This window comes from Opisthocomus hoazin, chromosome 6 (assembly GCF_030867145.1).
Source record: "Opisthocomus hoazin isolate bOpiHoa1 chromosome 6, bOpiHoa1.hap1, whole genome shotgun sequence".
NCBI classification, from domain to species: Eukaryota; Metazoa; Chordata; class Aves; order Opisthocomiformes; family Opisthocomidae; genus Opisthocomus; species Opisthocomus hoazin.
Window position 1 is genome coordinate 40,460,991 of NC_134419.1, and position 27,884 is coordinate 40,488,874.

The window sequence follows — 27,884 nt, forward strand, 5'->3', positions numbered from 1 at the left end:
TTGTCTTCCAGCTTGGAAGGAATGTTTTCTCTGGAGAGGTAATTTCAATAACGCTTGTCAAAGTATTTTTCTTGAGCTGGTTTAGTTTGACTGTGTCATGGAGAGTGTGGAGGGTGATTTCAGGACTAGCACCAGTGCTACTCTGCTAGTACCATTGAGACCTGGTCACTGACTGTATGTGTGCTGCCCATTGCAACAGTTAAAGTAAAATATTTTTAAGACTAAGGTGTACTGATAGATTAATAAGCAGAATGCATTTGCGTTTGCTGCTTTTTTTGTCAACCTAGTCTGTCCTTAGCATTTCTAGCCTAACCTTCACACCCAGCACCGAATGCTTGTAAAAAGAAATGCCATCCAGGCTGCAGGCTTGCAGCTCTTTGAAGAATGTGCAGGTGTCTCACCCAGTACTGAAGTCTTTTTTGAGTCTTGTACCTTGTAGAGGCTGTTGAGGTGTTATCTCTTTTCTAGTACTGTGTAATGAAAGGCTTGGATAAAGAGCCTCTATGCAAAAAGTGGAGTTCAAACTACAAGAAAATACCTCTCGTTTCATTGCTCAGAGTAATTTCAAGTATTAAAGTGCCTCAGTTTGGAGCTTCTGTGGTATCTACTACTACTGTAGTAGCAGCAATGATATTTAAGTTGACTATGTTGCACTAATTAAAAACAGTAATTTTTTTTAGTGACTAATTAAAAATAGTAGTTTTTTTTAGTGACTTGATGGAAGCTTTACACCTGTTCTGGTTGTCGAAAGTGGAAATGAGATGACTTTTCTGCCAAAATCTTGTTTATCTGCTAGCTGTGGAGAAAGGGACACGCCGCTTTTCCATCGTTGTTCATTTTACAATCTGCTGCTCTCACGTTTGTGGATGGGATTACAGCACTGTAAAACAGAGGCTCTGTCTGTTGCCGAGAGTGGAGGTCACTGGTGATGGAGAAATAATCCTGACAGTGTAAGGCTGCCTATCCGGGAGAAGTGAGCGCTGCCTAATGAATCTAATTTCACTGCAATCAGAAAATAAAAAATGGGCATGTTTCGAAAACTCTATTTTCTTTCCATATTTATGTAATCCCTCTGTTTGACAGGTCTGCTCAGTGCTGGGGGAGTTGTTGGCTGCTTTGCTGCCTGCACACACGCTCCAAGCCCTCTCCCTTCCTAGCTGGTTCCCAGCTGGTCGGACTGGAGGGTGGCTCTAGGCAGAGGGTGAGAAAGCGCACACTGACATCAGGGCTGAAGTTTTCCTTTGGTGTGTTGCCTGGAGGCCAGTGGGGAGGGAAAGCTGAGGGCCAGATTGCTTTACCTTCTGGCTTCCAGTGGTGGTTTGGAAGATGGTTAGGGAGGTGAAGAGATGTAACATCAAATATCTGAAACTGAATTAATGAGGCTCTTGGCACCAGGGTTTGGAAGATGAGGGAAACAAGGCTGCTGTAGCGATGGGTCAGGAAGCGAGCTCAGTAAAGCGGTGAGGTGCTTGCAGATAAGACATGTCTGGCATTTTGTGTGGAGTGTAATCTAGCTCGGAGCGAAGCAGAGACGTAAAGCTCCTGTAGTCTGATGACAAGAAATCTTCATCTGCACTTGAAAACATAGAAAGTGGAATTAGTTTGGTAGAAAGGCGGTGGTTAAATGCATTTGTATAAAGCTCTTGGTGCCTTCAGTTCAGATCCTCACAGGCTCGGTGTAGTCAGTGCCGTACAAACATATACATTCCCAGTTGCTGCCGTAAATAACTTGAAATATAAAGATAGATGTCATACAAAAGATGGTGGTGAGGGGAATAAAACAACAAGTACTAACTGATATTAAAATCCTATAAATAGGTGAATACTGAATGTTACCAAAAAAGTCAATACTATGGTTCCTGGATAACCTTTCTGTTGCTGTCTTGTGCATATGCACTGTAATAGTTCTCTGTGTTATCACCTGACATTCACAGGATGTTGCAGCCATATTCTAATGGAAATGCATGAAAAATATTTGATTATCTTAAGTCTTGCTAAATGGCTGCAGTTTTGTCAGGAGACAAAGTCTGAGTCCCTGATGTCTGCTCGGCTAAGGTAGGTCTCCTGGTGAAGGACTATTTTTTTAGGAACGGGTACCCATGCCCTAAGGGGCTGAAAACAAACATAAAGTTGGCAGGCAATTCTGCAGAAAAATTCTGTGCTGCCTTTTACTGTCTATCAGAATTGGTCCTTGAACTTGCTGAGGCAAGAAAGGAAGTGGAAGGGGCTCCCTGCTCCGATCTCTTTAGCATCCCGTGAGTTTTGTTCTCTGAATAGCTAATTGTATTTTGCTTCTCGTCTTGCTAGATGGGCTGGTGATCCCATTGGTGGAACTGTCTGCAAAGCAGGTTGCATTTCACATTCCATTCGAGGTGGTGGAGAAAGTTTATCCTCCGGTACCTGAGCAACTGCAGCTTCGGATCGCCTTCTGGAGTTTCCCGGAAAATGAGGAAGATATCAGGTAATGAATGCCCTTTCTGTTTCATTGATGCTTGAGGAAAAGCTCTGCTCACTAGAGGAGAATCGTCCATTTGATGTCCCATATATTTGCTGCTTCTGCTGTTCTCATGTGCATTTTGCAATACGTGGATGGGTTACTGTGGGGTGTGCTGTGATACAGGGTTTGATTTTGGGGTGAGCTGCCCTGCATGTGTCCCTGGAAAAGCATGTACACATGCAGGTTCCATGTGTAAATGATAGCAGGATAAATGCACCCTTTAATTTCCCTGACAGTGACTTTGTTGTAGAGTTTTGTCCTTATGTTAGTCTTACACAGTGTTCTTCCCAGTTTGAATCTGTTGAGTCAGAGCTTTAACTGGGCTCAGAAATTGCCAGGGAGGGCTAGCTCAGTATGCTGTGCAAGCCTTCTGTTGGTGGAAGTAGGAGGATCGGAATTTGCGGCGTACATCGGTGATCAGAGTGGATACAGACAGAGAGGTGACTATGTTTCTTATGTTTCCACACAATTTCTGTGAGTACATAGTCAAAAACTCTGTGCTTTTAGCTCTTCTACCAACGTATTTTTGCTGAAGCTTTTATACTATAGGAGGCCTACCCATGTAACTGTGCGTTCAGAATTTTGTCACAAATTAGTGGTGTTACACTCTTCTAGAAAGAACCATCCTGCAAGTTCTTAGGTGCATTTATCTAATGTTCTGGTGTCAGAGGGGGGAGGTAATGGTAGCAGTGCTGATGTAATTAGTAAGATCACCTGTGGGGGAACAGAGCAAGCCAGCTGGTTGTACACGTTCGTTATTCTGATGAGCACAGATGTAGAAGAACCTCACATGGGCATGCAAGTAACTCATCCAGAAGTACAAGGAGTTTTTACTGTGGTGTGCGAACATTGGACCTTGAATTGGTATTATACTGTATATAAAAGCTTAATTTTAGGCTATGAATGAATCTGTATTTCAGAGCCTTAGGCTGAAATTCCTAGAAGTGCCAGTGGCGACACACAAACCCAGCTAGGAAGAGACTAATGATTTTTGTTGTTGAAGTTTAATGGAGAAATGGCAGAAAAGAGCTGGACTTCATCTTAAAGATGAAGATCGTAAAGATTTTTCAAAAGCCGTGTCAACAAAGTTTGCAAACGGATAATAATGTGAAGATCTTGACAGGCTGTTTGTACCTCTTACAGATTGTACTCGTGTTTGGCAAATGGCAGTGCAGATGAGTTCCAGCGAGGGGAGCAGCTGTTCCGGGTGAGGGCTGTCAAGGACCCTCTCCAGATAGGTAAGAGCATTGCAGCTCCACGTCTCTAGGTGTTTCAGATTCCCAAAACCATACCTGCCGTGGGACAGCAGTCATATGACCATGTCTCCAAATGAGCTTTTCTGGCATCCTACACTAAGATTGCCCTGTGCCCGCAGTGCATTTAAGAAAAATGGTAGCCAGGGGGGTGAGACTCCTGGCAGAGCAATTCCTCTGGCCTGCAGCACATGCTCCTTCGGTCTCCTGGGAGTGGAGCTTTGCCAGGAACAGGGTATCAATCTTAGTTTTTTCTTGTGAGCTACATGCACTTGCAGGATGAATGCTCCTGGGACACGCAGACACATTTTTGTAATGTATTGTAATGCCTGGAATAGATAAGCCATCATCAGGCAGTGGGAGCAGGGGGTGGCTGGGAGGGAAGAACATTCTTGCAGTCTCCATGAGGTGGCCAAGTCACTCAGATGTGCAGTAGATGTGATTCTTGTCTTCACGTTTAAGCAGGAGGGTGAGAGCTGTGGCCTGCAGGAGAAGACAATAGCTGCACTTTGACTGTAAACAAGTAGAGTTTGATGACCATTTCTTTACGCAGTAGTGTTGGGCTAAGCACTCCACAGTGGTCCCCCTTACAGTCACCCTTTCAGTCCCTGCAGGCTCAGACTTCTGTAAGCTGCGCGGTGAACTGAATTGTGGTATTTTCCCTGGTTTACCAGTAACCATTAATTTAACCCAGAATTTTTCCCTGGTGTGGTTTCCTGCACCATCCCACAAACAGCTGTTCAGTACAGCAAGACTGGTGGTGCAGAAGAACTGGGCAGAGCTGCTTGAATCAGCAGTGTCAGTGGCAGATGTTCGTCAAGCTACACTCTGAGTTGAAGCTTGTGATATGGCATGGTGAAGCCTTGATATTTTCCTTGTCTCTTTTTCTAACTGATCTTCCATCTGCATTTAATCAGTTAACTGTCTTCATATACAAGTAAAAATTTCATGGTAGGAGCTTGATAAGAGCACGTAGCTGTGACCCGTGCTTCTCTAACACCTTTCGAATACTTCTTTATCTCAGTGAAACAGAACTGCTGCAATTCCAGTTTGTGAAATGCTTAATTTGCTTTTGCAGAAATTAGGGCGTTTTGGCATTAGCCTGAGATGCTTCTAGTATAACAGAAGGACTAGCTGAACTGTTTGGGTTGTGTTATCCAAGTGTGGAACATAAATTAGAACTGTAGCTAATAGTAAGCAGTGCCGTAATTTTCTGGTGAATGCCTTCTTTTGTTTTGATTCTGTTCCAATTGCTGAAATGGCTGAAGAATTTGGGTGGCATTATGTGTACTAATCAAAATAATCAGCCACATCAGGAAGAGGATTTGAATTCTGGTGAACAGAAGAAATAGAAAGGTTAAGCAAGGTAAAAGCAAGTTTGTGTTGGCATGGAGATTATATTTTGAGGAAGAAATAGTACACGTTGTTTTATATGGGATTTAGTAGGTCACGTGCATTCCTGAACACTATCGTTATTATAATACACCATATTGTAACAAAAACTTAGTAGTGTGGATTTATAATGTACTACCCTGGGCTGATGGTGGAGAAACTATTTCAATCATCTGTCGCAAGCCATATTTTTTCACTTAAGGTAGATTGTTGGACTGAATTTTGGTTATGGCTTTGATACCCGTGGTGCTTTGTGTGCTTCATTAAATCACAGAATCACAGAGTGGTCGGGGTTGGAAGGGACCTCTGTGGGTCATCTAGTCCAACCCCCCTGCCGAAGCAGGGTCACCTACTGTAGGCTGTAGAGGACCTTGTCCAGGCGGGTCTGGAATATCTCCAGAGAAGGAGACTCCACAACCTCCCTGGGCAGCCTGGGCCAGGGCTCCGTCACCCTCAGAGGGAAGAAGTTCTTCCTCATGTTCAGACGGAACTTCCCAGGCTTCAGTGTAAAACTGAATCTGAGACTAGCAGAAAGACTCTGAGGCTGATACTCGTTGCTGTAAAGGATTATTAACTGGTGGCGGGGACCTTCGAGACAAGATTCATTTTCCTGATGGCCTTTTCCTGCTCATAATAGGTGTGCCTCTGGATAACCGTTATCTGTAGAGGAAGCTGCGTTATGAGCAGAACTGGTATGCATTGTACATGAGTTTACACAAAGCCAAGCCTCATTAATGTTCTTTGTCATCCTGCCTGACATGAGACTCATAATTTATTTATTTTGATCACAGATTAATGGCGCTGGATTCATTCAAGTATTATTGCTGAATTTTCCCTTTTCCATTGATTTTAGTCTAAGCAAGAGGGGATTTTTGTTTTCTGCGTACATGGTTTATAAAAATGGGATATTCACAAAATTGCAAGGAGGTACCTAATTTCACAAAGTGAAAGTAAGTGTTCAGGTGCAAGTGCTGCATTCTTTAGTTCACTGTAGAATTGTGAAAGTCGACTGACTTGGAAATAATTCTGAAGAAGTCACCTAGCCTGTCCTGCACTGTTGCCACAGTTAATTATCAGCGAAATCATGCCTAAAATATGCGTAGTCTAGCTTTGACCCTGTGATCAAAACCCACACTTTTCAGTGATGGCTTTATCCAGTTCTGCTTTTCTTTGTTAAATATTAGTAGAAATAAATATGTAAATAAATTAATGTATTAAAAGCTGAGATTTTTGAATCCCTTATAACATGTTATGTCTCTCTGCTAATATTCTGCTGTAGCTGATTGGGAAGAAACCAAGTGCTGGACACTCTAGATCTGTGTCCATCCCTATACGGATGTTGTTTCGCTGTTCAGATGGTGCATACGGAAATTGCCATCTAGCTAAATCTGTCTCCCAAGCACCAGAAGGGTAACTCTGGACTTTTGACTGTTAACAGGTTTCCATCTGAGTGCCACTGTGGTACCCCCGCAGATGGTGCCGCCCAAGGGCGCGTACAACGTGGCGGTGATGTTTGACCGGTGCAGGATCACGTCGTGCAGCTGTACCTGCGGAGCTGGGGCCAAGTGGTGTGCTCACGTCGTGGCGCTCTGCCTCTTCCGGATCCACAATGTAGGCCTTCAAACGCCGTGCTGCTCCCCCCGAGGCACCTTCTCGGAGCCTCTCCTCGTTGCGGTTTTATGCAACACGCACTCTCTTTAGGGAAATTGTTCTTGGCACTCCGTTTTGGTTACAGATTGTGCAAATGCATGCTCACAGTTGCAGTCTGCTGAGTGAATTGTCTGAGGCTCTGAACTGCAGCATGTCCTTTGATAACGTGCAGATTGCTACGGGTAGATCCAGAGTCCTTTCTGGCCCCTTCCTGTTTCTCGTTTAAATGCTACAATTACTCGTTCTTTCTTCAGTTCTGCGAGGAGTGAAAGGTCACCAATAGTTAGTCTTTTATTAAACGTCTTTGTAAATATGGGGTTTGAAAGCTCTTTCTTTTGGTGGTTTGATCATTCAGAGTGCAGAAGGAACGTAATTTTTATCGCTGTTGGCCTTTGTGTTCACCAGTTCATTTGAACACACGCTGAGGCAGCTAAGTGTCATTTTGACTTGTACATTTCAAACAGCCAGTGAAGTTTATGTTTTTATTTGACAGCTTGTGTTCTGTGTGGCCTTGTATAGAGTGAAAAGTAGCTGTTTCTCATCCCAGTGAACTCCAGGTGAAAATGTGTAGAATCAACATGAAATGCACTAGTTGAGGGTTCAGTCTTGCATACAGATTGATTCCCTCAGTCTTTGGGAAGCTGAAAAACACATCTGAAGGAAGGATTAAGCTTGGACGACTGAAAGGAACAGAAGATTTTCTGCTGTCACAGAACATTTTATAGTTAACGTGGTTACGATCAAGTCCAGATTCTTAAAGAAGTGCTAATAACTTGCTGAAGGTTGTTAGGATTTCATAATGGACAATTGTAATAGGGTTAAACTGATACTCTTGTGAAATCATTGGAATATCAGTATACTTTCTGTACTTTAGCAAAAAAATGGGTTCTGCTTTGAATTATTAGTTCCAGTTTTAGAAGGTGAGTATGGGCAACGTGGATAGGAAACAAATTTTCATTTGTATTGTTTATACTCGGAGAGTTTGGACCCTGTGTAAGACAAAAACATTCTTTTCCCTCCAATCCTTTCTTGTACCTGAAAAATGACAGTAAAAGGGTTTTCATGTTTGTATGTACTGACTGCTGACACTAGCAAGTTACAAACCAAGCTGTATTGCTCTATGTAGACAAATCAATATCAGAAGCACCTTTATTATTGAAATCCTCTTGCCTGTTTCCAGGTTAATTTTTAGGTAGGTGCCATTTTGGCATTTTTTATTCTGTAGAGTGAAGAAGGTTAAGAAACCAGTGGTGGGGTTTTTTTATCATCTCAGTTGTTCTAAGACATGGAAAGAGACTGATTTTAAGATTGAAGAAAAAACCTCTAATGAGATAAATGAGGTGGTTGTGATTCTGTGAAACAGCCCCCCGCAGAGCTGGTTGGTTTGCCAGAAGCTTAAAGAATAGTGTCCTATTTTAGAGGTTTGTTTGTGAAATCCCTGCCAGTATTTGTGCAATTGCTAGCAACAACAGATCTTAAGCACAGCTGTTAAAGCAGTTTCATTGAAAAGAAACTATTAAAAACAGTTTTTATAAAGCCTAGACAGCTTATTTGCATCCTATCTGCAACACACCACATAATTACAGAAAAAAAAGTTGTCCATCAAGACCAAGCATGATATGGATCAGCATAGCTACTGTTCATGACACTGCATTCCATTCAGTGGACACAGCTTCTTGAAGTCTGACCTGTTAATGTCAGTTTGTATCTCCTTTTCTTCCTTCAGGCATCTGCGGTATGCTTACGAGCACCTGTTTCTGAGTCCTTGTCTCGGCTACAAAGAGATCAACTGCAAAAATTTGCTCAGTACCTAATCAGTGAACTTCCACAACAGGTAAATGGGGACAGTCGGGAGGACTGACTTTTTGTTAAATTCTAATTTTGGGTCAATTTATATGGCATCTTTTGTTGCCAGATAACCAGTTATGCTATTTGATTGTGAGTTGCTGGGAAGGCTTTCACTTTTTTGCCCTTTTCAGGTTTGCCATTCTATTATTTGACAATTGTCTGTTGCCGAGTAAAAGATTAGAAGTGTGTTAAAAGGAGAAAGAAGAGTGGTGGCTATTCATAGTAGCGTGAATATGCGCTTAGCTGGTGGAAGATCAAACGCAATAAAATAAATGCATGGTGGTGAAAAACTTTGGTCAGAACAAATCAGGTGGCTTCTTTTTTGTGTATTTGCGTAGTTAAGGGGAGAGGACTACCCAGGGGATGTGTAGTGTGTGCCTTAGGTGGGTGCTTTCTAATGCACCCAGCTGGTGACACTTTGACTTTCCCCAGTATAGCTTATTGGTGATTCATGAGGATCATTTCGGTTATGGAAAGTAATAGACATGACATTTAGTTGGTCAAAGGCAAAATCTGTTCTCTTATTCCTTAAATATCTGTGTTGTTCAAGGTCGGGTCATTTATATCATCTGCCTAAAATGCTTGCACAAAGTACACAAGAATACCTCAGTGACTGTGAAATGTTTGCTTTAAAAATATAAGGGCTTGGCACCATTTTTATGCTGGTTCAGCCAAAGGAGGTTGAGAAAAACTGACCTGCATGGGTATCTGTCACATTACAGTAGTGCGTGCATAACGTCTTACAAGTAGGAGTTAGGCTACTGTCAGCATGTGCCTAAATTTCATATTATGGTGCTGTGCTTGGGACACTAAGTCTATTGCTAAAACGTCCTCTAAATTTCCTACAGAAATACTAATCTTCTTATGAGAGGAAATAGAGGAATCATATAATATGAAAGTCATATAAAAATGCTGCTTTTCTGTTGCTGAGAGTTCAGCACCAGTAGTGTGTGCTTTGTGCTGCGTCACATAACGAAGCTTTTCATCTCCCTTACGGACTGGGAGCTTTATGTCACATAGTTCTGCTGCTGACTAAAGGAGGATTTTGAGAGGCTAGCCGTGGTGGTAGCTGTTTCCTGAACGGCATGCGAGTTATTTACTTCAAATATTCCATGTCTGCTCCTTTTTGCAGGGTTTATTTCTCCTTTGGTCATGTGTACCAGCTGTGCACCCAGGAACATCTGGATTATTTAATTTCATTATGACTGTCTTGCCAGATTGTCTGATGGGTGCTGAAAAAGAGAAGAAACAGAAACATTTGGGGTTTATGGGCAAAGAGAAGAAACAGAAACATTTGGGGTTTATGGGCAGATGCATCTTAACCTGCGTTGTGTAGTTCCCTTGAAAAAGGCAAAGCATGTCCCAAATTCTTCCAACAGTCTCGTTCCCAGTCTTCAAGATTTCTGCACGGAGGCAGACACTCTGGTACCTTGGGACCCCATGTTTTGACTACATGACATAGAATTAGAGTAGGCTGTACACGTAAATAAGCTTGTTTCCAGCTTAATAATTACACTCTGGTACGCTAATATAGTGCTGAATTACTTTCACGTGTAAAGGGATGGTGGTCTGTAGGAATGCAGGTAGATAAGGAGATGTTTTCAAAATCTCTGTAGGAAATGTTTTCCATGTCTGTGAAAATGTCAGTGATTCTGAGCAGCTGGAATTTGTTCTTCTCCCAAGAGTTATTTCCCTTCATGAAGCCAATACTCCTATTCCAATTAAATACGAATATCTTGACAAAAATGCCTGAAGGAGCGTCACTACAGATTCCTGATGCTTCAACCTTAAGGTGTGACATTGCCTAGACCTGTGACTTTTCTGCTTCATGGTGAATTAAAATATGTAGTAGTGGGAAAAGGTACAAGAATAGCTGAATGCTGAATTTGTTTCTTCAGGTGACTCAAATGCAAAGTAGCCTTCTGAAGCATTGTTCTCCTTCCATCTGTTTGAGATGGGTCCGTATTATTTGCAAGTATAGGTGCACTGTATATGCGGTGCTTTGCAGTAAGTGTGATCTTTAACCTCAGCTGTTGCACAGAGAGAGGTGGGGGAGATCAGATGTTCTCTTGCAAGTCATTTAAATACTACCTGTATGCCTAACCTGTTGTAAGAGTGCGTGCTAGAGGTTAAATGGATCTACGGTTTCAGCCCAGACTTAGTTTAGGGAAAAAAACACTTTCTACTATGCATTTTTCTTTCAAAAAGAGCACGTTAAAGACATATCTCCTTAGGATTTTGCAGTTGGGTGTAAGCCTTCTCTGCTTATGCTCCGAACTGTCCAGAAGCTATGATCGCAGCAGTTTAATGCTGAAATTGCACTAGTTTACTGTTGAGTCTGAGTTAATACCTATATGGTCTCTTTACTAACAGGATGGTAAATAAGCTATGGTCTGACCAAAAAGTTATGCAGGGATGTAATTTATACTTCTCTGTTCCCATTTGCTTGGGTTTTAGAGAACTGATTTGGGACCCAGAAACAAAGAACATTGAAGTGTGGGGAAATGGTGACCTTGACTGCAGTCACGTCCATCTTTCTCAAAATTAGCTGTGGTACCCCTCTCTGTGGGCTCCTACTGCTAAGAAATGAGAAGGGAACTAATAACCCATGATGCTTGTGTTTGCTTCTTAGGGTATGAATGGAGGAAGTCAGCCTTGGATAGACGGTTGCTTTGAGAAAGGAGAGGCGAGGGCGTAGCAGCTGCTTTGCTATTGTACAATCATTAGCACCCTCTGTCGTCGTTTGTGAAAACGTGACTGTGTATTTGATACTTCTGAAATTATGGGAGTGCTTTAGTCATGAAAATTCAGGCAGATCTTTGGCTGGGTGTTTCAGGATAAGTAATACTGTGTGTATTGAAAGCTTGCTTCATGTTTTCAGATTCTTCCAACCGCTCAGCGCTTGCTGGATGAGCTGTTATCTTCCCAGTCTACTGCCATCAACACAGTGTGCGGAGCCCCAGGTAACGCTGATGTATCTGGTTTCAGTAATCTGTGTCACAGGTAGGAAGCGGATGTATTTCCATTGCTTTGCATTTCTCAGTTGGTCTGTTACTCTGTAGCTGCGGCTGCAGCTTGGTAGTCACGTAAAAGGGATAAGTACAGGTGCTTGCATGTATATTTGGTACGGGAACAGGCGCTTGCTGGTGTAATGGACGCCTCAGAGTGTGTGCAGGGGAAGGGAGCATCAGGCAATGCACCCTTCTGGCAAAAGATTTTTCTTTTTAAGTTGGTATTAATTATAGACTCTGGGAAATGTTGATTGGAGGGGACCTCTCTTACCTCCTATGTGAAACAGGACTGTTTGCAACACTAGGTGGGGTTAGCTGTGGCTTGGGCTAGCTTAGCCAAGTCTTTGTTACCAGAGATGTTACAGAGTGTTCCTGTTTTAGTGCTGCATTACCCTTTTGGTCAAGAATTTTTTCCTGATGTCCAATATGTGTACCCATTCGTATAATTTTCTACTACCAAGAAGAGTTTGTCTGTGTTGTGTTTGTGATTCCAAGTAGTTGTAGGCTGTTAACGATCACCTCTCACCCTCTCCTTTTTAGATTAAATTAGCCCATCTTCCTTAATCTCACGTCATAGGTCATGTGCTCTGTGCCCCCAACTATCTTGGTAGCCCTCCATTATATCCTCTCTGGTTTCCCAGTATTGTTCCTGGTCTGGAGGATCCAGAACTGGATACACTATTCCAGGTGTAATTTCACCAGTGCCAGGTAGAGGGGATAATAGAAGTTGCTTAAATCTGCTAGCTGTGCTTTCCTTGATATAGCCCAGTTTGCAGGTTGTTTTTTTTTTTGTTGTGTGTTTTCAGTGAGAGTTTGCCATTGGTTTTGTGTTCAGCTTGGCATCTACCGTAATCACCAAACCCTATCAGGTGTTCAGCCATTTGGTTTTCAGTCTGTACTGATGCGTGAGGTTTTCTGTCCCAGCTACAGAAGTTTACGATTTTCCTCAATGAATTTCATGACGTTTCTGTTGGCACAGTCCTTGAATTTCTCCTGGCCCCGCTGGCTGTAGTGCTACCATTCAGCATGCCAGCCCCGTCTCCTGATTTAGTGTTGTCAGTGGTTAAGGTAATGTTACGGTAGCATTTTGAGATAGTTCTGAATAGCGAGTTCTGCAAAGGGCAAAATAAACTGAGTGACACTGCCTGTGTGCTCCCTATAATCTCTGTGGTTGGGCACACAGAGGAAAATACCTTCAAAGCCTGAAGACTGTGTATGTGTTGGTTTTTTGTCCAGATCCCACTGCTGGACCCTCTGCATCTGATCAAAGCACCTGGTACTTAGATGAATCTACTCTGAGTGACAACATAAAGAAAACCCTTCATAAATTCTGTGGACCCTCTCCTGTTGTTTTCAGGTAAACTGTTTCCCATTGAAGGGAAAGTAGGATATTCGTGTAACCTGTAAGCTCCTTCACTGCGTAGCCTGTACCCTTACATGATGCCTAGTTTTGCGGTCACTCTTCTGGACTCTATTTTTGCATAGCTTGTCCAATGTTGTTTCAGTAGAGCACTCTATATTTGCACAGTATTTTATCTGTGTGGTGTTCTCAGTCTCATTATGCATCCTCTCAGGTTGTGCGTGTCTGTCCCATTTAAGGTGCATGTATATTTCTGGATGTAGAATATACTCAGGGTTTTGTATGGCTGTGCTTGATTTATTTTTTTTCTCATCCCTGCTCTTCTGTTTTATCTATAGTGATGTGAATTCAATGTATCTCTCTTCCACGGAGCCACCAGCTGCTGCTGAGTGGGCCTGTCTCCTGCGTCCCCTGCGAGGAAGAGAGCCTGAAGGAATCTGGAACCTGCTTTCCATTGTGCGGGAGATGTTTAAGAGACGGGACAGCAATGCGGCTCCTTTGCTGGAGATTTTGACTGACCAGTGTCTCAACTACGAGCAGGTGTTTAAATCTCTCTGCTGTGTGCGTGGGGAAATCCTGGGGAACCAGACTGAGCCAGTGCCTGGTGCCATGTGCCTGGACAATCCATGGCTGAATAAATTTTTTTTGAACAGTCTGTATGCGTTGTGGGCATGTACTTCTCCACGCTAAAATGACATTACAGTTTGCTCTTGTGCTGATTTAGTCATGTCCTGGTAACACTATGTCCCAAAAATACTTCAGTCCTTTTAACATGAACACATAGAGTCTGAAGTTCTGCACATTTATTTCTGCCCAGCCAAGGTGATTTGTTTTAATGTGTTTTTTTCTAAACAAAGTACATCACATATGAGCTATTTATTTTGATAAAAACTAAAGATATATGTTGAGTGGTAGAATCTCAGATTCTTTTGTTGGTTTTGTAGAAGATATATTTTGATGGATTTAAGTAATACATTTTTTAATATTTTTAATAATACTATTAAGAAAAAGATTTCCTTTGACAATTCAGGACACTGATCTCACTCTGTAATATAAATTGCAGTGTAAGTTTCATTATTGCTCTGTCACATATCTCAGCTTTGAGCAGGTGAATGGAAACGCTTCGTTCATCACATTTGTTTACTTTTTCCCTCCAAGTGTGAAGGCCTCTAGTAAGAGAACCTCCTGTGAGTGTTTTGTTCTGTGGCCATGTGCCTTCTAACCAGAGAAATTTTGAGAGGCCCTTAGTTCTCACAAACCAATACTGCTCTAATGCTCATAGTTAATTTGGAGTCAAATGAAAACAAGGTACTAGCTACAGATCCCATTTCCTTGTGGTTATGAGGTCAAGTGAGAGCAGATGATGAGACATTGGCCACAACACAGCTCCACTGAACATTGTCTTCTGCAGATAACCGGCTGGTGGTACAGTGTGCGAACGTCGGCGTCACACAGCAGTGCTAGCGGGCACACGGGGCGCAGCAATGGCCAGTCAGAAGTAGCTGCTCATGCTTGTGCAAGTATGTGTGACGAGATGGTGGTTCTTTGGAGGCTGGCTGTCCTTGACCCAACAATTAGTCCACAGAGGTGAGCACCAGAACCAGATCCAGTCTCGCTTTTGTTTCTGTGACATTCAAGCACACTCAAGAGTTTCCTCGGGTAGATTTCTTGTGTTTGTATCATTACCTCATTACCTGTTCAACTATTAGTCCCTCTGGACTATGTGCTGTATAAGCTTCAAGAGCACTATAATTACTTTAAACTTCAATTGCTATCGCTGCTCACTTTTAGCAATGTCATGTAGTGTGAATAATTTGTTTTCTGAGAGTTCTCTTTTATGTATGAGTGTAGTTCTGCATTTCAGTGTCCCAATGGAGAACATTTCTTTGAATGGTAACACCGGCTACCAATAAATTTTAATGCTTTCTAAATTTCGGCTACCAATAAATATTAATGCTTTCTAAATTTAACTATTCAGCAGTTTAATGGATTTCTGTTTAGCCCAATCGTTCACTGTTGTCTATTTCAAGATGAACCGTTTCTTTCTTTCTGTGCTCTTAGGGAGTTTATTCTCTGCAGTGTATTGGTAAACAGTGTCACCAGTATATGACTTTCAGTCAGTGTTTTCAATTATCTGAGGAAAACCTGCGAGGCTTCTGCAGGTTTCTAAACCATACTGTGCCTTGGTAAATCGCTGCCATCTTTATTTAGCACTAGTTGAATAGCAGTGGAGGTACTGAGGGCTCGTGTTGAGATACTGTGGCTGACATCATAATAATTTTTGTACATCGAGTCTACAAAATGTGAAGTGTAAAATGTACTGAATTAGTTTAATGTGCAATAAATGCTCAGAAAAAGATTTTCAGAACAAATGAAAACAAGATGGCGTTTTCAGTACAATTACACATTAGCAGGATTTGCTTTCTGTGAATTGTTGTGTAATATTAATAAAATGCCCAATCTATGTAAGGTGCATCAGGGACACTAAAATGGATGCAGGTTCTGTCCTGTACGGTTTGCAATATGAAGCAGCTAAATACAGCAGATGAAGACAAAGTAAAAGCTGTAGGAAACTGGGAATGAGGCTTAAAATAAACAGAAACATCAATCGGATCACACAGGAAAGCCATAAAAGATTTTGGCTTTTAATAAAGTATGAAGTTGTGCTATGTGTATTCACATTGGAGTGATTTGGTGCAGTTCAAATTTGCTCAGATCTCCTACCTGAGCTCATGAATCATTTCAATGCTCCTGTGTGATTACCTGTTCTCTTGGCATTTGAATAGTCACCAGGAAGAACCTCTTTTACCCGTCCTTGCTGTTCTTTCTGGTGAATCATAGAATTATACAATGGTTTGGGTTGGAAGGAACCTTTAAAGGCCCAGCCCCCCCTGCAGTGAGCAGGGACTTCTTCAACTGGATCAGGTTGCTCAGAGCCCTGTCTGTAGTGGACAAATAGTAGCAGTCCATTTTGTTTAGCCCCTTGTGTCCTAGTACCCTTTGCACCTAAATTGGGTCACCACGTTTCCATTTGATTTTTTGCTCTTTTGCTTGCGATAGGAAATCTGAGAGGAGTGAAGTGTTGGGCTTGTACCTCAGATCTCTGAAATCTGTGGAAGAAACAAGATGTCAGTCGATTGAGACACTTGGTGCAGTTTCTAGAAATGTCTTTTCCTCTGCTAGAATTAGATCCCTCAGATGTGTAATCTTGCTCATATGCTTAGGCCCTGTGCGATATTTGGAGCTGGGAGATGCAGAAATGCTTTTTTATTCCCCATGGTAATACGGGGCATGAGACTAACTGCTGTGGAATTTAAGTCTAGATAACCCTGCCAGCTTGTTTCTTCCTTGGAGTTATTTGAACATCAGTTATTTTTGTCTTGCTTGCTCTATGCCTATGGCTTGCAACAGTTTAGTCGCCCAAGGACAGCCTGCTAAAGCCCACATTAAACTGTTGGGCTCTAGACAGGCAAATCAGGGTAAAGAGGTGTGTGCCTGGGAGGTAGACTAGGTGGTCCTGTCTGGCATTGTGCTTCACTGGGTAGGCAGTTTAGATTGTACTTCGAATGTCTTGGCTGGAGTTGTTCACAGGGCAGTTTCACAGCTGCTGCAAACTGTTTTGTCCATGTTTCCGATAGCAGTTCCCCATGGCACTCGCTGGTCTCACTCTGCTGAGGCTGGCATCACTCAGACCTTATTCAGGGCAGACAAGCAAACAGGACAGACAGTGTTTCGCTGTGAAACTCCCAGTATGTATCGGGTTGTCACGTTGGTACTGTTCACATTTCGTTTCTATATCGTGGGCCTGTCTAGGACTTGGTTGTTAATATACCTGTTTCCTTTTTTCGGCCTGCCTTCTTGCTAATGGTGTCTATGCTTAATTCAGCAGAAGATGTTTCTAACCAAAAGGAGGAGGTGTTCCGTGGGCTAAGAAGTAGTTTGTCGCGGGTGTGTTTTGTTTCTGCTATCTAACCTGTCCTTTTACTTCTTCTCTTAGGCGCAGGGACCTTTGCTCACAGCTCAGACAGTGGCAGCTCAAAGTCATAGATAACGTTAAGAGGGGTCAGCACAAGAAATCACTGGAGAAGCTCTTCCAGGGTTTCAAGCCAGCTGTAGAGGCCTGTTACTTCAACTGGGAGGAAGCTTATCCCATTCCTGGGATCACATATAGCAGCACTGACAAGAAGAACTCATTCTGCTGGGTAAAGGCCATCCAGGTGAGGAGCTGCCGGTTGCAGTGTGCGGAAACTGCCTGTGAGGCTGGTAGAACCCACGGACAGGAGCACGGGGGACCATGTCTGCAGCCGGGGGACAGGCTGCGTCCCTCTCCCCAGGAGCCAGCAGTTCGTCCGAAGGAACTTACTGGAAAGCGGAAAGTTGTCTCTGAAACACCGCAGAGGGTTCTGAGACGACTTTCAGCAGAAGGGGATAAAGCTGTGTATAAGACTGCAGTGGGCAAAGCAAAGTTGCCAGTGAGCAAAGGCTTGACCAGCAAACATAGTGGGAAACGCCGCATGAGCAGTGAAGACAGCTCTCTGGAGCCGGACTTGGCAGAGATGAGCCTGGATGACAGCAGCTTGGCCCTGGGGGCAGAAGCCAGCAACACCTTTAGTTTTACAGAAAGCCCGCTGAGCAGGAGCTACAGGGATGCCTTTGAGGAGGATGGCGGGGTGTACTTCTCTGAGGGACCTGAGCCCAGTGTCAGGAGCAGTTTGATGGCCAAGAAATCGCCCAAGGATCCCGTGGGGGAAGTGGGTAGTGGGGATGATGACCTGCCTTCCGCAGATGAGAACAGCGGTGGCGTGAGCCTGAAGCCAGAAGAAGTGGGAGAGAATGGTGCAGCAGGGGGAGGGGATGATGGAGAAGAGGAAGACGATTACCAGGTTTACTATCTGAATCCACAAGAGGTAGCCAAGGAAGACGATGACAAAGCTGAAGGGGGAAATGAAGAGGAGCAGGATGTATTTGCTGGCATAAAGCCCCTGGAGCAGGAGAACCGGATGGAGGTGAGCTGAATCTAGTTCAAAACACTGTTTTGCAGTTTTATGTATCATATACATCATGGTCTCACCACCCTTCCAGCTCTCACACTTAACCTAGTAAGTTGTTAAATCAAGTGCTTAATTATAATGTTGTCATTGTATCATAAGGTATCTGCAGTGTTAAGGCAGTGGTATCGCACATCAGTTTCCCACAAGCTTGACTCCCTATTTCTGTGCTAACTTCAAGCATGTCCCAGTTTTAGCTGGTCCCATCTCATCTTGCACTCCAGGATTTACAAATGTAGGTAAAACTTTTTACCTATTCTCACTCTTGGAAATGGCAAAATCGAGCTGAAATTAAAAATAGGTAAAACCCAGACATGCCCAGCAGGAAAAATGAAATCCAACCATATAAGCAGAATTTCTCTGGAAAGCCAGAGGCAATCTAAATAGACTGTGTCATGTTCTTGTAATAACCTCAAAAGATGTTTAGAGCTTGCACCCATATGAGCAAGCAGATGAAAAGGAGATGCATGGAAATAGTTACAGTCAGTCAGTTTGGGTTTTAGGTTTTTTTGAGTTGTTCTCTGATCTCTTTTAGCCCTTGAAGGAAGGGTGGAACTTAATCATGGAAGAAAAGGCTTTTTAGAGGAGTGCTTAAAGGGATGGTGGTGAAGGTCCAGTCAAGGAGGACACTGAGAACACCTGTGGCTGAAGTTAATTGTGAATTGTGTTTGCAGAGTCTTTGTGACAAGTGGTTTGAGCAGGCTAGCTCCAGCCTGGGGGAGTGTGGTTTGAATATGACCATATGTTCTTTCTTGCAGATCCTTTTTGCCTGTGCAGAGGCCCTCTATGCACATGGATACAGTAATGAAGCATGCCGCTTAACCGTAGAGCTTGCCAGGGACCTACTGGCCAACCCTCCAGATCTCAAAGTGGAGCAGCCACCAACCAAGGTATAGAGAGAGCTTGTTTAGTTTTGGGGGTAGAAGGTATGTTAGAAGGAATATGCAGGATGGATACAACAGCATTCCTAGGAATTTCTCATTTGTTGTGATTCAGAACCCTTCACTGATGCTTCGCCTGGATTGAACTTCTCTGATGTCATTAATGTGCCTGATCACTCTGTGTGTAGGTGTGAATAAAAGGGAGAAAGAAAATTAGAGGCCATCAGAGTCTTCAGAAACTCGAGTTTAGTTAAAACCTTCTTTGCTTGTCCTTATGCTTCAGAGAGAAGCTTGGTTTGTCTGTTAAAAGCTGCAGCTCCTTCAGGAATCTATTTTAAATCAGTTGTATAAACCACCCTATTTAACATCAGCTTCAAAGGATGTTTTGTTTAAGAGAGATCTGCTACTGTGTGCTATGAGGTTATACAGCAGCCATAAGAAGTCTTGATTTTTGTGCAGCTCTGTGCAGGTGACCCTGTTTCTTGTGATTCTCTCCAAAACCTTAGTCTCCTAATGCATAATGTGCACCACTGGAAATGTTAGAAGTTTTGCTGTTTCAGGATAGAAGGTTGGAGAGGAACGAAATAAGCATAAACTTCTGGAAAACCGCTTGTAGTGGCACAAAGCAGTGTAAGTTGTATGGAAGGGTTCCCTTGGAAGGGACAGGCATGCAGCATCTGCCTGCACAGCGTCAGTCCGGTAGTGGACATATGTCTTATCAACAGCCCAGCTCTTCCACTGTGCTGTGCTGGGGTGAGATAGGGGAGGTAATGATGTTCATCAGTAGCCACTGGGACTTGTGATTCCGCATCAAAGGGAATAAAATTTAAATGTGTTTTATTCGTTCTTCTGTCTACTGATTATTGCCAAGGGTAGGAGGACAAGCATAGAATCATTTAGGATGCTTAGGAAAGTGTCCTGTGACAAATTCCTCCTCAAACAGGGCAAAAAGAACAAGGTCTCAACCAGCAAGCAGACGTGGATGGCAACCAACACCTTGTCTAAAGCTGCTTTCTTGCTGACTGTGTTGAGTGAGCGGCTGGAGTACCACAACCTGGCCTTCCGGATAGGAATGTTTGCTCTGGAGCTGCAGAGACCACCTGCCTCTACAAAGGCTCTGGAGGTAGGAAACATCTTAAAAAGGCAGCAGCCATAAGCAACATTGTGCTGCTTGAGTGTTTTTGCTTGTGTGGTTTACATTTCAACTCCTGAAGTTTGGTTATGGTTTTATGTGTCTCTTTAAAATTGGTTGCGGTGGGACCAAATGGATTGTGTGCACGTCCCATTAGCACACAGTGATCTGCCGGAAAAATGGCGAGAAATATCACTTCATCTGCTGTTACCTTCATTGATAGGAAGCTCAGACCTCATGTGCCAGCAGGCCTTTAATTTCACATGAAGCTACAGGCTTGAAAATATGTAAATAAGTGCAAAATCTTTTATGAGTACATTATTTCAATTAGAGCAGCTTGCTTACTTCTAATCTTAAATATGTTTCCAGTTTGCTGGGCTAATCTGGGGAAAAGAAAGCCATTTGTAAATGGAATTGCCCACATTTGATTGGTGAAATGGTTTGAAACTTATTCCTTAGGGTGAATTGGTGCAGTTGTTACATGTTTGAAAATTGTTGCTGTTGCTGATATCTCATTTGCTGGCAAGTGAATACATGCACTGTGCAGGGATATTATTTTGGACACCCCGTGATGAGTATTAGGCTTCCTGTTTCAAAGTGTCCAATTAAAACCTTGTCTGTGTGACTTGCAGCCACCTTGCTTCTCACTGCAGGGTTGTGCAGTCCCTGGGGGTGTGTATCGTTGCTAGGTATCCACCAGCTACACTTGTTGCACTACTTATCTGTACTTCTAGTGGTCTGATTAGAAGATCGTGAGATTGGCAGTCGCTTGCTACCTACAAGAAAAGAATCACTGTCACATGTTAAGAATGGAGAGAATGCAGGAATGGCACAGAGTGCTGAAATGTAATGGTCCTCATCCTGGTGGCACGCATGCTGCCACCCCTGCCCATTCTTCTGCTAGTCAGTCTCTGTTGTCTTGAATGGGTATAATCACCTTTTCCACTGATGTATCCAGTCAAACGCGTCTCCTGATGTCCTTATGAAAGCTGACGTGTTTTTTTCTGTATGTAGCTCAAGAATGATGACTTCAGCAAAAAAAATTGTGTATAAATATGAGGCAAGACTTTTACTAGCTTTGAAAATCTCTGTTCAGTATGGAAAGAATGGTAAAGGTGGCTAAGGTGCTAAGAGCTGCTATAATTTAATGATCCAATAAAAACTGTTGCTGTACTTTACGTAGAGGGAAAAATAATCCACTGCCCAAAGGGCCTGTGCTGATGACAGCTTCTTCTGTTTCCTTGTGGATGCTACCAGGTGAAGCTGGCATATCAGGAGTCTGAGATTGTAGCCCTCTTGAAGAAGATTCCCTTGGGCACTAACGAGATGAACACTATTCGAGGAAGAGCTGAAGAACTGCGAGAAGGGACGTTGTGCGATTACCGTCCTGTCCTGCCTCTGATGTTGGCTAGCTTTATATTTGATGTCCTGTGCACTCCAGGTACTCACAGAATCACAGAAGTCTTTTCCAACCTTAATGGTTGTAAGATCATGAAGTCCAAGCGTCAACCCTTCACCACCAGCCTGCTACTGTCTGCATTGGCTGGGGTGTGCACAGGACATGTTCCGAAATGCCCGGTCTTGAGGGGTTTTCACAAAGAAACTGCTGTTTAAGAACAGCCTGATCTTGACTCTTCATACGCTGTTGCTTGCACTTCTCTCCATGTTGCTTTAAAGACACTTTGTGCCCCAGTGGAACTATCTTTCCTTCTGCTTACATTTGAAAACAACTGGAAACATACCACTCTGAGTGGGTTTGTAAAATAGTTATAAATGACTGACTTTTCTGCTCTTATGCTGGTTATGTTCAGAGGAAGCTAATAAAAATCTAGTGCTTAAAAAAGAACACAGCAACCAGGGATTAGAAGACTGACTTGGCAATATATCTGCCTGGTTTGGAGCCGTCTGAGTTTAGAGAGAGAAAGGGAAAAAATCCCAAGACAGTGCTGTGGTCGTGAAACTGGGGCAAGGTTAGGAATAGGACCACAGAAAGCTCTCAGAAATGGCTTTTGCCTTGAGGTCCTAGTTTCGAAAGCTGAGCGCTAATTCTGTTGTCTTCTTTCAGTGGTTTCTCCTACAGGCTCTAGACCCCCAAGCCGTAATTGGAATAATGAAATGCCTGGAGATGAAGAGCTTGGTTTTGAGGCAGCTGTTGCTGCTCTTGGTAAGAATCTTTTACAAGAAAAGTCTTTCTTCATCCATGTTCTGCATCCTGCCTTATTTTGGATGGTGGGAGTTAGTTTGGTGCAGAAATGAAAGTGTTTGCATGGTTTGTCAGAACCAGGGTTGAGGTGCCTTTGCAAAGCAGTGAAAAATGGAAGGGGGATACGGGACAGCAACTGAGTGTCAAAGTAGTAACATGAATTTTGGCTTTCTTCATGCTCTTTTGTCATGGAAGATGTATTGCTTGGGCTTTAATGGAGATGGACAGTTCCAGAGAACAAAAGGCAATCATTTCAGAAGAGTTTAGACAACGTTAATAAAAGACTAGCAGAAGTACTCTCAAGCATTATCATATAATTCAGGATCTTAGCGTAGTACTGGATTCTTGCCTCATTTATCAGCTTCAGCAACAAAGCAGTGATTATATATATTACGTTGACAATACCATATGCCCATTCTAAAGCAGCATGCAAAAAGGAGTAAAAGGGATTAAACAAGGCCTGTCCTCGGCTGGCTCATCTCTGAAAGGAGGAGGACGAGTTCTTTATGGTGTGGGAATGCTGGCTTGTAGATTCTGCAGGAACTGGAAGAGTTTGTTTCAAGATGGAGTTGCAGGCTTGCCTGGACTCTTTTCTCAGGGCGTATTAGGATCTGGTTGTTCTGACAGTTGTAGCAAGCTTAATATTCTGGGGACAGACAGCAGCTCCTGTTTATTCAGGATGTATTTATGAAGTTAACAGAAAAATAGGGAAAGAAACAAAAATCTTCTTTTGCCTATGACACTGAGGTGAATGAAATAGTCTGAGGTGTAGATAGTGCTCAGGATGTGGTGTAGTCCCGTGGGCTCACTTGTCTCTTTGCTCCCTCTTTTCTGGCCTACAGGCATGAAAACAACTGTCAGTGAAGCAGAACATCCTCTGTTGTGTGAAGGCACCCGGAGGGAGAAAGGGGATCTGGCCCTCGCCCTGATGATTACTTACAAGGATGATCAGTCTAAGCTGAAGAAGGTGAGTTTCCCTTGCAAAGGGGAGAGGGAGATGCAGAGCAAACCTTGTTTGGGTTTTGATGGATTTGATAGTTTTGTCAGTGAGCGTACGTTGCTGTGTCGTGTGCTGATGGTTTACAAGCTATGCTGTGGTATTTACATTCTTCCGCTGACACAAAGTCTGATTGTGCAGTATGTGTTGCCCTGGAAGAGGCACTCTTTCCCTAGGTTTCTTAAGGTCCAGTAGGGAGATGGGTTCTCACTGCTTTTAGTGCTTTTGCTTACCTGCTAAGGCAAGTCCTTTGTCCCAGGAGTCTTCAGTGTCCACAGCGTGTGTGGTCTGGGGACTGATTCTGTTTTGCTGCAGGGATGTTGGCTTGCAGAACAGTATGTCTAACAAAGCCTTTGTTTCTTAACCTCTCACCTCTTTGATAGACTAGTTCAGTCCACCTGTGCCTTAATTTCCCATGTAAGAGAAAGAGTAAAACTTTACCCCTCCACCCCAAAGGAGATAAAAAAAAATCTCGAAAACTGCTGAAGCTTCAGGAAGGGCTTTATTAATCTTTTGTATTCGGAAAGACTTCTACCCAGCAAGAATATTAGTAGTGTCCTTCTGTGTCCTAAAGGAGAAGCGCTTTTGCTGTGCTTTTCTCCAGGGTATTACAGAGACACTGTAATATCAGTCATCTGCAAATTAGTCCTCTGTCACACTCGTGGTGTTCATTTTGTGTGGAGAATGAACAGTTGAATTGGACAAATCCAGAAAATGTGGTCATGCAGTGTTCCCCAGTTACATAATTAACAAGGACAAGAAAGTGTTATTGTAGGCTGGTAGAAGGCAGCTTCTCTTGTGGCTTTACCAGTTTCTCAGTAATGGTGTGACAGGATTTTTTTGAATGGCGAGCACAGAATTTCGGTGACTTAAACAAGAACATCTGATGACTGGCAGAACTAAATACAGGGTCCTCCGTTCTGTCCTCGATGTACCAGAATTAATTCTTTATTGTGAGTTTTGGGTGCTTTTCAAGTAAAGCTAGTGGCTATTTGAAGTGAAAATGGGGCTATTACTGAGTAGGAATGAATCTTTGCTTCCTCAGTAATAGAGACAACATGGCTCTCAACTGTTTGTTGCGGGAAGACGATGCCTACTTTCTAGAGAATAAGCATTTTCTCTTTTTCTGAAACAAATGGAATTTATAGCCCACCAGGAAGGTGAATTGATACTTTCCCTCTATGTCTTAGTGTAATGCCTGTTCTCTCACCCTTCTGCTAAGCTCTTCTCTTTTTTTCTCTTTTTTCTTGCTGTTAAAGATTTTAGACAAACTCCTGGACAGAGAGAGTCAAACTCACAAACCACAGACTCTAAGTTCCTTCTACTCATCCAGCAAGCCTACAGTAGCAAATCAAAAATCTCCTTCCAAACACGCTGCCCACTCCACTGCAGCTATCCAGCAGCTTCCAGGGACTGCTGTCACTCAGCAAGCTGCTGTCAGCACCGCAGTTCAGAGCAGTCCTGAGAACTTCGTGGAGAAGAGTGCGCAGGGTAAGAGGTGCTTTGTAAGGGCTATGCTGAAACCCTGCTGTTACCAGCGTGAAACTGGAACTGTGGATTTTGTCTGGTTTGGGAGGTAGTCACAGGGATTATATTGCCATCTGGCTCCTTGGTGGTTACCAGAATGTCATTTCCCCGTTATCTGTTTGGCTGGATCAATTTCTGCACACCTTCTTGTTGCATAGAAATTCAAGCGAATTTTCAGGTTTTCCGATCTTAAACCAGTTGTATAACCAGTTCACATAAAACCACTGTGACTCCATCTTTTAGGTTTGTATCACAGAGGTGCAGGATTTCAAAAAGTTACACACGGAGTCAGGAGTGCCAGATAAATAACTAAGATTGCTGAAAGGCATTAGGGATAAATGTGGTTTTCTTCAAGCTGTGCCTCCACTTTGGTGGCAAACAACACATAGGGCAGCATTTGGTGGAAAGCAGATGCTCCCTTAACTCTTCCCAAAGAACTCAATACTAGCTGAGGATAACTGCAATAAGGTTAGGGTTGCTGGAGCATTTTTTGTTCTAAAATTTTTATGTAGTTGCAGCCAATTTTCCAAATCTTGAGTTGTTAAGATTAAATGTTCTTGGCCTGGTGTCAGATGATATGCTTAATAGTGAAAGAAAACTGAGATAATCCTGCTCATAAATACCATTCATTTTATAAAAATCTTGCATTTTTTGATGTTTATATCTTTTAAATGGCCACAGCTGGTTTTAGAGATACAGAAACAAATCATAATGTGTACCTTGTCACTGTCCTGTTTACGCAGAGAGCTCTCAGAGGTCTCCCTGTGAGCCAGCTGCAGAGGCCACTGTCCTGAAACAAGAGGGAAAGGTCCCCAGTCGTCTGGCCCTTGGAAACCGAGGTGGATACAATGGGAGATGCTGGGGTTCTCCTGTCAGGCAGAAGAAGAAACACACAGGTAGGAATGGACTAGTTCGTGCAGCATCTGGTGCTGTACTAGACAGCCTGCTGGGGTTTCGGCAGTTCCCTTGCTCTTGCACTCCACTTGTCAGCCTTCCCTGTACTACAGAAGCAGCCGACTGAGGTATTTGGTGTGAAGAAATGGGTTTTGCTCCACAGATTTCCTGCCCCCTTCTGTATGGCAAGTTAGCCATACCTTTCTCACACCAGGTATGTTGTGGGCGATGGAGTAGATATCTGGAGCTGAGGGGCTGCTGGGCTCTGGGAACGGAGCACTGTGCTCCTGGGTCCAGAAACAAGTTCAGAGGAGCTGCTGCCTCACTACACTTCTCTTGGGAAGGTTGTAAGTTAGAGGCAGAGGACGCGAAGAACCTGTGTGTAAATTGTGCAGCATATATCAGAAGCGCTTTCTTTGTACTCGTACAATCTGTGGAACCTGACTTTGTTTATTTGCTTCTTGTTGTTATACTCTGCCACAAAGCTTGGCAGATGGTGTGAAGGGGGAACGAAAGATACCTTGTTCTTGGACTCTTCTGCTTTTTAATCTGAGAACTGCAAAATGACACTGATATCTGTGGCTGAACTGACTAATCTAATCTCTTTTAATTTGCAAAGTTGAACACCTGGCAGCTGTAAGGCTGACTGTCGCTGACATGACTGATCTTAGCTGGCCCCGTGGGCAATGTGGGTAGGTAAACTCGTTTACCAGCTCTGGTGACATTACTGTGTTGGTTCTGGTGTTGTAGGCATGGCCAGTATTGACAGCAGCGCTCCCGAAACCACCTCTGACAGTTCTCCAACGCTCAGTCGGCGTCCGCTACGTGGAGGATGGGCAACAACATCCTGGGGCAGAGGACAGGACAGTGACAGCATCAGCAGTTCTTCAAGTGATTCACTGGGATCTTCCTCTTCCAGTGGCAGCAGGAGAGCCAGTGGGGGAGCGCGTGCAAAGACTGTGGAAGTTGGCAGGTAATGAATAATACCAATGCACGGAGGCAACCTCTAGGCCTGATGTCAGGGAGCTAGCACGGGTGTGTCAGGATGTACTTCCCTGGGAGTGTTTGCTTTGTTTCTTCTGGACCCTGAGGACACAGGACCTCTGCACTCCAGCTACTGAACGTAGGGTATTTGTTGCTGTCTGAAAGGTTCCTCTGTCCTTTTCTTCTAGGTATAAAGGGAGGCGGCTGGAGAGCCATGCTCCTCACGTCCCAAACCAGCCCTCAGAGGCAGCTGCTCACTTCTACTTTGAATTGGCTAAGACAGTCCTTATCAAAGCAGGTGGAAACAGCAGTACCTCCATTTTCACCCACCCTTCCTCCAGTGGTGGGCACCAGGGACCACACCGCAACCTTCACCTCTGCGCCTTCGAGATTGGGCTGTATGCACTAGGGCTGCACAACTTTGTGTCTCCCAACTGGCTCTCTCGAACTTACTCCTCCCACGTCTCGTGGATCACAGGTTACAGCAAAACTGTATCGGGAAGCTTGCTTTTGGGCAGGGAGGAGGGGAGGGAGGCGAGCTTATGCCCAAAAATGGTGATGCTGATGTGCTGTGGTAGCCATGTAAGCTGTTCATAGAATCATTAAGGTTGGAGAAGACCTCTAAGATCATCAAGTCCAACCATCAACCCAGCACCACCATGCCTACTGTCACAGCTGGCAGTGTAGACTGAGCACCACTGGTTTTACACAGTGGTGCTTGTTTTGGCCTGGAAAATTCTTGTGACCCATTTCTTCTTGTCTGTACTGCAACACATTTCAGTGTTCGGAGCCATAGACCATTTCTCACACAGAGACTGGTCTTAACCTCTCCTTTGGGGGTCTGCTGAAGACACAGACATTTGTCAAGGTTGAACATGCTCTTTGACTGTGTTCAGCATTTCATTTTCCTCCCTCCTCCTGTTTGTGCCCAGACATACTCATTGTTTTCTAGTCATGTGGATTGTAGAGCCTGAAAAACACACCCTTGGAAATCCCTGTTTTCCTGACATGGTGGAAATAGAGCGACAGTCCAGGCTGTGGTTTGTGGGTACAAAAATCAGCTATAGCAAGTTCCTCTCACTGCCTCAAATGCATCTTTGGCTTAACTTTGGTAATGGTACCCTCACTCACTGCTCGCTTATTGAGGGCTCTTGCCAGTCCTGTGTTTTCAGAGAAAGAGCCTAAATTTGACTTGAAGCCTAAGGGG

At 43.6% G+C, this 27,884-nt stretch overlaps 1 protein-coding gene across 2 annotated transcripts in view; it reads left to right on the forward strand.

Moving 5' to 3' along the window:
* Positions 1 to 27,884, forward strand: part of ZSWIM8 (zinc finger SWIM-type containing 8) — a 60,575-nt gene that overhangs the window by 23,474 nt on the left and 9,217 nt on the right. For both annotated transcript variants that reach the window (XM_075422874.1, XM_075422875.1), the window contains exons 2-19: positions 2,308 to 2,461; positions 3,641 to 3,735; positions 6,581 to 6,753; positions 8,519 to 8,626; positions 11,522 to 11,603; positions 12,888 to 13,008; positions 13,350 to 13,551; positions 14,423 to 14,598; positions 17,009 to 18,017; positions 18,818 to 18,949; positions 19,884 to 20,063; positions 21,330 to 21,513; positions 22,138 to 22,236; positions 23,118 to 23,242; positions 24,532 to 24,763; positions 25,543 to 25,695; positions 26,444 to 26,666; positions 26,866 to 27,155. In XM_075422874.1, coding sequence (XP_075278989.1) covers positions 2,308 to 2,461; positions 3,641 to 3,735; positions 6,581 to 6,753; positions 8,519 to 8,626; positions 11,522 to 11,603; positions 12,888 to 13,008; positions 13,350 to 13,551; positions 14,423 to 14,598; positions 17,009 to 18,017; positions 18,818 to 18,949; positions 19,884 to 20,063; positions 21,330 to 21,513; positions 22,138 to 22,236; positions 23,118 to 23,242; positions 24,532 to 24,763; positions 25,543 to 25,695; positions 26,444 to 26,666; positions 26,866 to 27,155 — 3,738 coding nt within the window. The remainder of the gene's footprint in view (positions 1 to 2,307; positions 2,462 to 3,640; positions 3,736 to 6,580; positions 6,754 to 8,518; positions 8,627 to 11,521; positions 11,604 to 12,887; positions 13,009 to 13,349; positions 13,552 to 14,422; positions 14,599 to 17,008; positions 18,018 to 18,817; positions 18,950 to 19,883; positions 20,064 to 21,329; positions 21,514 to 22,137; positions 22,237 to 23,117; positions 23,243 to 24,531; positions 24,764 to 25,542; positions 25,696 to 26,443; positions 26,667 to 26,865; positions 27,156 to 27,884) is intronic.